General features: G+C 36.6%; 1 protein-coding gene across 1 annotated transcript in view; it reads right to left on the bottom strand.

Annotated features, from left to right (window-relative positions):
- Positions 1 to 5592, bottom strand: part of stx17 (syntaxin 17) — a 14467-nt gene extending 8875 nt beyond the window's left edge. Inside the window, exons 1-6 of the mRNA XM_081388970.1 lie at positions 5470 to 5592; positions 4365 to 4557; positions 4001 to 4066; positions 757 to 982; positions 552 to 661; positions 413 to 463 (exon numbers count right to left, since the gene is read on the bottom strand). Of these exons, the coding sequence (XP_081245096.1) occupies positions 413 to 463; positions 552 to 661; positions 757 to 982; positions 4001 to 4066; positions 4365 to 4490 (579 nt within the window). The 5' untranslated portion in view covers positions 4491 to 4557; positions 5470 to 5592. The remainder of the gene's footprint in view (positions 1 to 412; positions 464 to 551; positions 662 to 756; positions 983 to 4000; positions 4067 to 4364; positions 4558 to 5469) is intronic.
- Positions 5593 to 9296: the final 3704 nt, after the last annotated feature.

Genomic DNA, 9296 nt, shown 5'->3' on the forward strand with positions numbered 1-9296 from the left:
CCCCCTCATGGCGCCGGACCTAGAATAAGAACACTGTCTGCACATCCCGAAAAACACATGATCCCTCCTTTTTTCCACCCAGTTTCCAATTGCACGTTGTTCTAATAATGGCTGTTATCCAGCATGGATTCTCATTAATCCTTGCTGGTTAGCGCATAGCTGACAGACTGTCACCAATGTTTGTATGTCTTCTCAATCACACACATACACACACACTGATGGGATCAATAATACCACCTTGTTGGCTCTCAGGAAACAAAGCCATTTGTCTGACAGCTCTGCCAAACCTAAGGGTTTTGGTAAGCACCCTTTATCAACACACACACACCATAAATACTTTCACGCTGTCTCTCCCTTCTTTCCAAAAAAACAAACAAAGAATGAGTCATTTCCATAGACGTGTGATACTCACATGAACAATAGTGGAGAACTCTTGCACTAAACCATCCAATTCCAGCAGGTCCTAAACAAAGATACCACAACAATCACACACAGTGAATGTTTTTGTATTCAAATATATTTGTGTGTTTGTAAGTGTTTGTTTGGGTTACCTCAGCTAAAGTGTCCCAGGACTCAGCGGCGTTCTGTTCTGAAGCGATTTCAGGCAGGAGTAGCTGTGCTTGAGTGACAGAGGAACCGGGGACACCTGTTTCACCATAACCTAACCCATCACATGAAAGTGAAAATACTTTAAAAAAACACACACACGCATCTTGATTAACTTCATAAAACACAGACACACCAAGAAACACATACTGTGCAATTTATCCGAGTCAGTGGCGTTAGTTTCGTGAAAGTCTGTGCCGATAGTTTCGTGAAAGGAAGGCCTATTGACAGAATCCGAATGCATCTGTAGGAACTCTTGAATGGCAGTGGAGGCTCGATCTCTGATTGGCTGAACAAGTGTCTCCAGAGCTTCGGCATCAGCGCTGCGGACCCGCCCACACAATTTCTCCATCTCCCGCAGGTTAGATCGCAACTGCTACAAAGACAAAAAAGAAAGTCTGTGTGATAAGTGGATCCATGATTTTATTCAAAACCTCTATATAGCATGTTCCTTCTACACAACATTGACTTGTTCATTTGAGCAGCAAAAATGTGGTAAATAATACGAAATATATAACACTCTAAATGATTATGTCACATTTCAACACTGTAAAGAAAGACCCTCATCCGACACAGTACTGTCGAAGATCTGAAACCCAAAACTGCTCACACTTTTTTTCACTGCATGCAAGTACAACCAAACACATTTATCCAGATACATTCTCATTCACTTTAAGTTTAAATATGCCAACTTTATCACTTTAAGTTTTCAGTCAAAGCTTAAACATGTTTGTGTGAGTGTGCAAAAGTTGTTAAAATCAAAAATATTAACATTTATAACAAACACAGGGTTCCCACACATATTGACCGATTAATTTCCATTGCTTTCCCATGCCCTTTACAGTTGTTCATGATTGATTACTAGATTTATTTTAAATAATTATAATTTTTCTTGTCAGAGCAGTCTCAAAAAGCCTCTAAACAGACACTGATTTTACACTCCCAAACAGCAAAATTCAATCAATGGAATATAATTCAGCAGGGAGAAAAACATTAAGAGGTTAATACTGTATTTCTACATGGAGGTGAAAGGGTTTTGTTCAAGTTTATTCAAGTTTTCTATAAGGATGAGAACTCTGTAATGATTTATTTTCTCATTAATTCCAAACCAGATCTTGACAAAAACCAGAAGTTATAAATAAAAAAAAATAAACTGGTGCTTTGACAGGTCCTGTCAGCTCACGTCTGGAAGCAAACATCAAGCAGGGATTACAGATCAATTCATACGTATTGAACACAGAGGTCAAAGTTAACAGCCGGCCAATCAAAGTGTTCCGCTCGACTGCACTCATTTCACACTCTGAATAATCATCCTCAGGAACATCCGTCTTAATTGATTCACACACAGAGAGTGCTAAACATTACTAACATTTGCAGCTGTGAAAAAAAGTTGCTGCCTTAAATTGAAGTACAATCGACTTGGATGTTTAAGTCATTCCAACTTAAATAACATTAAACTGATTTTAAAAAATGAGTTGAATCTTGTATAACTCATAAAAAGATGCTGAAAATTGCTTAACTTAATTTGATGAGTTAAAGCAATGTAAAGACATATGTTGTCATAACTTATTGATCATGTAGTTTTTTTTACAGTGTACCAAGGATCTCAAAGACAGCCAAAATAAATCTTCATCTGGGTCAACACACTCTACTCTACCTCTCAATCCACCTTCTATAGTTGTGTGATGAGAGCAATCTTACGGGTTTTTGCTCTCTTTCTCTCTCTCTTTCTGTCCCATGGGAGCTACTTTAACAATGTCTGTCTTGTTTCCTTCTATTGTCAGTCGTCCACATCGCGCTGACACAGAAACACTTGCAGGCTCTCACACACTCTCTGCAGTGGTGGACACAGGAAAGCTCTCTGGCATCTCTGGGGGGACCAGACCTGGGTGCTAAGGTCAAACACACACACTCACGGCACACAACACACTCCAAGGACTGCCCCGGGAGAGACGCGGACAGACTCTGAGAGACATTAACACACAGGTTGCATGCTTGTCTGGCCATTAGGAAGAGAAAAGACATCATACGTACACCATACCGTACACCAGAGACCTGAGTCAAACATTACTTAATATATCTAGACACACTCACAGCTGTATCAGAACAGGATGACAGCATGATATGAGATCTTTTTATTATGCTCAGATACATTTGTGGATGCACAGATTACTTTGCTTTCTTTTAATCTTTAGTTTAGCCTGGATCAAACCTGACCAACATGATGACTTAAAAAAGCCAATTTATTCATAGCACACGTTTCTCACACAAATCTTCAGAAAACTTGGAATACAGCGCATGAGAAGTTTGAAAACCACTGTAGCTCAGACATCTTGCCTAACATCTCCTTTTGAATTCCATTGAAGAATGTCATACAAGGTGAATTAAAGATAACAGAATTTTCATTTGGGCTGAACTGTGCCCATATGACGTGAAGATTTATTATACAATTTAACCATAGCAACAGCCTGTTGCATCACTAAGAATGTTTTGTCCAAGCAACATTCCACAGTGCCTTGTGGCACATGGGAATGTTTTCAAACCAGTGCACTACCCTGAGAACATCAACAAAACCAACAATGAAATGGAAAGATATTTTCTGTGAACTGAAACAACACATATGAATAAACACAATCTGCAGCCAAGTTCATCCATGCTGTTAATGGTATTTCTCCCACACTTTGCGACCATGACTTTAACATAATTTTATATCATTTTACATAATATATATATATGAAGAATATATCATTTTATAGAGCCTGTACTCCCAAGAATAATTACTAGCCAGAGAGATACTCAAAATGAGCATATACAACTTTTCAAAAGTTTTAAAATGTTTTTGAAAGAATTATCTTATGCTCACACAGGCTGCATTAATTTGATCAAAAATACAAAAACTGTAACACTGTTTTTTATTCAGTAATAATAACAGTAATACTGTTTTCTAATTTTAATATATTTTCAAATGTCATTTATTCCTGTGATGGCAAATCTAAATTTTGAGCCTCATTACTCCAGTCTTCAGTGTCACATGATCCTTTAGAAATCACTCTAATTAGCCGATTTGCTGCTCAAGAAACATTGTTACAATTATACATTATAACATTATAATTAGAAATGTTTTACTGACACTTTTAATTAATTGAATGTGTCCTTCCTGAATAAAAGTTTTAATTTATTTTTTCTTCAAACTTTTGAACAATATTGTAACTTTCACAGTGTATATTATAGAACTATAGATTCTAATTTTTTTTTTTTAAAAACGTCAGGATTTTATTAATTGTCATGATTTCTGGAAATCTGGATATTCTCTGAAATATTCTGGCTTTCAACACCAAAACACTGCTGTAGTTATCACCGCCTGTTTTTCATTTATGTTACACTTTTGTTATACCTGGACAGTGCGGCTGGAGTTGATGTGCTCTTGGTGCAGTTTGTCCCATTGTCTGCTTTTCTGAAACTGCAACAAGGAAGCATAATTAATTCATTTTCACAGCTTTAACTATTTATGGACATTTAATAAAGTCTCTTCATGATCACAGCCTGGTATTTCACAATAATCTAGGTTTCCATGGCTATGCAAGACCCTGTTATCCTATTATATGTTGCTCAAGCAGACTGACTGGGAGAGATTTCAGATACACCATGAGATCTTCAGCACTCGACTCCCTATGGTGACCGCACACACAGACACATGGCTCTCTCTGTTGACCATATGCTGGGATTTGCTGACGCTGTTCATGTGTGAGTGTTTGTACCTTTTCTATGTTGTGTTGGTGCTTGTGCAGTCTCTCCAGGTCAGTGGGGATGGCCACTTTAATGAATTTCAGAATGGGGGGCTCCAGGCGCCGGAGTGGAAGCTTACCAGCTTCCTCCACCATCATGACTGTCTCTTATGACCTCTCTTAAAAGGTCACGGGCTTAACACATCCATTCATACTCAGTCTTGCTCTAAAAGAGAGTCATATATTATGTCAAATATATCAAATTGAATTTTATTACATTTTAAACATTTCATTAAACATTATGGTACTTTACAATAAGGTCCCATTAGTTGGAATTTGTTAATGCATTAACTAACAATGAGAAATGCATTTGTTTACAGTATTTATTCATCTTTGCAACTGTTCATTGTTAGTTCATGTTAACCCAGGTCTATTAAATAATATTAACAGATATAACTTTTGATTTTAATAATGTAATAGTAAATCTTAAATTAACTTAGATTAATTAATGCTTCAGAAGTAATTTTCATCATTAGTTCATGTTAACTAATGTAGTAGAACTGGAACCTTATTGTAAAGTGTTAGCAATATTATTAATAAAATATATTATTGAAGATAATACAGGATGAAATATAAATATTAAGGGATTGTTCTAAAAAGTTTTTCTCTATGAGAAAGTAGAATAAAAGTGCTGGGACGTTATCATCGTATAGTTGTAGTATCAGTTGTTGGTACTTTGATATAGGCGATACCACTGATGTTTGGTTTGTCCAAAAATATGTCCAAAAACACGGTATTACTATTACCATGTTATATGAGCAGAAAACATGGTAAAAGTAACACCACACAACATTTGATACTAAACTGCAACTGTCACATGTAAACATTGTCAGCTGTCAAAAAGACCACGTTTAGCGAGATCAGTCTGTTACTATCAATGTTAGCTGACAAAACGTTCATTTTCTCATATTTAACATTTTACCTTTAATAATCAATAATAATAAAATCCCTAGGGCAAACATATGTGTGTAAGTTCAGCTAGCTTGCTACACTCCCTCAACAGACTTCATTTTTAGCTCTGTGATAGTAAACCACATGAAACTGCCGTCTACAGTTTCAACAATAACTCTTTCCTTACCTGTCGAGAAAACGGTAAACAGCGATTTATCGGTGATTTCAGTCGCTGTCATCAACTTTGTTTTTGTAAACAGTGGTTTCGCTTTGTGCTGTGTGCAACGACAAAATGTGTCCGACTATGCGGAACTAATAATGTTTTAAAAGAGTAAACGTGCTGGAAAATTAGATGTTTACTACCATCCACTTTACGAACAAGCAATGTTTAGTTACTAAAAATGCTGATTGTTTCTTATTAAATAGCAAAAATCAATACATTTGGACTTTTAAATATGAAGCTTAAACTTTGGATTTCAGGTCTAATTTTATTATAGGCCTATATAAAATCACTGTGCATACGTCCAGCAATGTTAACTTTAAATTAGCATTTCTCTTTTTTAGAGATAACACTAACGTTGTATAATGTTAGTTGGTTTGAATTGTAGAAATATATTTGAGGTAAAAATATGAGATCATTGTAAAAAAAATATAAACTTCTCACCCAGTGTTGTGTGTGGAGTTCTAACATAGCCTACTGTCCTTCTGCTGCCCCCCAAAAATCTTCCTACAAATCAATATGTTCAATGAGTTGTGTAAAAACGCACAGTAGGCTACATAACTGTTGCCATATGCCAGGGAAGTCTTAAACAAATGTTTGTCCAGAGGTTTGAAATGAGGAGGTTATCAGAACATGATTAGATAATGATTATAGAATTGAATCACCGAGTCACAGGACTTTGCAAATACAATTCCAGGCCTTTTAAGCATAGTGTATACATCTTCTGTGTATGCAAATATATTAGGACCTTATAATTAAGGTTCAGACACACAAGGCACACACCTGCTCTTCCCTCAGCGCCCCAATGATCAGTGTTTCCGGCTTTAGGGAACACCAACGGATTAGCCACATGTGAGCACTGAGATCCAACCAAAGCCCACTGTGTGCTCCCTCCCTCCCTTCCATTCTCTCTCTCCTATTCTCTCTCTCTGGGTATCTTTATTTCGGTATCTCCCAAAGGCTTTTTTGAAAAGCTCTGGCTCTATGGGTTTATTTTCCAGCCACACACATAGTACACAAAAAAGAATGACATATAAAGAGATGTAACCACCATTTCTGTTTATAAAGAACCTATAGCCTAAAGAAATCACCCACACAAACAGTCAACCAGCGTGAAAAGCCACAGTGCAGAGAAGTTTCATAAGCCTCTTTTACAGGTAAACCACCATATCTACATGACTGATAATCACTCCTCTGCTCTCCAATTGACTGATTACTCTCATAATAATAAAAAAAGTGTTTAGTATTTTTATTATTATTAGGCTATTGTTTTCTTAATGTATTTTGTATAACCTACATATAATAGAAATATGTATTTATTATTTATACATTATTATTTTGCGTGTGTGTGTGTGTGTGTGTGCGTGTGCGTGTGTGTGTGTGTGTGTGTGTGTGTGTGTGTGTGTGTGTGTACAGTGTATACCATTAAAAATGGTGGGGTCAATAAGATTTGTTTAAAGAATGTGTTAAATTGATCAAAAGTGACAGTAAGTGCATTTATAATGTTACAAAAGATTTATATTGAAAAAAAAAAAGCTGTTCTTTTTAACTTTCTGTTCATCAAAGAATCCTGAAAAAAAAATATCATGGATAGATCAGCATATTAGAATAATTTCTGAAGGATCATGTGACCCTGAAGACTGGAGTAATGATGCTAAAAAAAATGCTTTGCCATCACAGCAATGAATTACATTTTAAAATATATTAAAATAGAAAAGAGTTAATGCAGATAAATGCAGCTTTGGTGTGCGTTAGACACTTTATTAAAACATTTTTTTTACCAAAAATATTACCAACCCCAAACTTTTAAACAGTATGGGTGTGTGTCTATACACAGTATAATGCTTACACAAATGTGTGATCTTAAATATATCGATAAAACTTTGATTGAGCAAAGACATAGAGAAAAGAGAGCGTGAGATACATAAAGGCAGAGAGAAGGAGTGGGAGGATGGAAAAAAACTGAAATTGCTTGTGGTGGAATCTGAAAGGGCTTTTGAGGTGGAGAATCTGAACCCAATAACCTGGCATGTCTGCAGTGTGTTCAGCGAATCAGTCTTAACTTTTGACAAGAAGCAGCACTCTCCATCTATCCAGAATGTCCCTCCCCTACCAGGCCGAGGGGGAGTCCCGCTGTAGCAGGGTAATACCATGTGTCTGTGAAGGAACCAATCTTCATCATATCACCATCATCTTCACTTGAACCCTAAAACTCAAAAGGCCAGACCACATAATTTCAGATGAGATTAGAATCTGGAATACCCCTCACAGATTAAACAGGGCAGTGCAGCCTACACTTAAACTTCATGCCAAAACAAAATCTATTAGAACTAAATGTTTACATTTTCTGAAGAAAATGCGATTGGTGTTTGCCTGTGCCACGTACAGTGCTGAGGTGTTTGCCATGCATTCTGAGTGTTTTCATAGCTATATGGTTGCTGTGTTGTTCTTGGTACCTGTGATCTGCAACTTTTAGATATGGCTCAGGTTTCTCTTTCAACACAATTCTATTTGATCTTTTGCCCACTTTTTCATCTACTAGAAAGTCTTTCATGTTGACCAGCAATTTTATGCAATGTCATAACTGGTTTTATAGAGTGTGAATTCAACATTACAGGTCAATATTAAGATTAGAATTAAAGGTAGAGTTAGAGCTTTTGTCAAGAGTTTGATTATCTTGTTCAATTTAAGACCATTCGAATATGTTATCTCCATCAAGCGGTTTTAATAAATATATAAAATAGTTTTTTAATGTAAGATTTGTCAGGTAATCTTGTATTTAATAAACCTTTATTTTATTTCTTTATTTTTCATTTCATATTAGAATCAAGCAGCATCAATAAATAACCTGACAAATCTTTTTTTTAATAAACTTTTATTTTTGAAAATTTTCATGTTCTATAGAATGATCTGAACTAATGCAAATGTGCTCTTTGGCATTAGAGATGATTTGCATGTGTGTGTGAGCCCCGGTCCCGCTCTTCCGCTAAAGCTTTGTTTCCAGTCTCCACAGTGTGAGTCCAGCCCTGCTGATCCCCTCAACACCCTCCCTAACAGCCAATCAATATATCATGAGCCACACAAACACGCCACACCATACTTACAGGGAAATGAGGAGTATGTGTGTGTGTGTGTGTGTGTGCCCCTCCCCTGCAGCTCTAATACAGGGTTTTAATGAAGACTCCAGGGGGGTCGGCTACCTGTCACTCTGAATCGATCTGCCCTCCTCCAGACTGACAGCTTCACCAACCTACCATCCACCTGTCTTAAGTGTGTGTGTGCCAACGTGAGAGTGTTTATAACATCCTCTGAAAGCTTGATATATATATATGTATATAAAAAATATACGTACGCACACATATACATATATATGTGCTATAGATTTCACAAATAATTCTACATAATTAATATGTATTATATATTTATTAAATATATATTATAGTTATAATCAATATCCTCCGATTACATATGTCCTCTGTGTGTGTGTGTGTGTGTGGTCAAGCCTTTTCTTACTATCTCTTAGTTAATGTCAAAACAATAAATAGTGTGTGTGTGTGTGTGTGTGTGTGTGTGGGTAAGTTTATGTGCATGTATGCCCATGCATGCTCAGCTTTGCTTTCGACAATCGAAGACAAATTAGAAGGGTGATGGAGGAAGACAGAGAAAGAGCAGCCGTGTCAGTGTGCATGTGTGCGAGTGCGCCTCTGCACCGAAATGTCACAACATGGATCGATGGGGCTTAACGAGGACGGGCCTGATGTGGTCAGAATCCCCCAAAATGATCTGAATCCATC

This window comes from Scardinius erythrophthalmus, assembly GCF_964197995.2.
Source record: "Scardinius erythrophthalmus genome assembly, chromosome: 16".
In the NCBI taxonomy this organism is placed as follows: Eukaryota; Metazoa; Chordata; class Actinopteri; order Cypriniformes; family Leuciscidae; genus Scardinius; species Scardinius erythrophthalmus.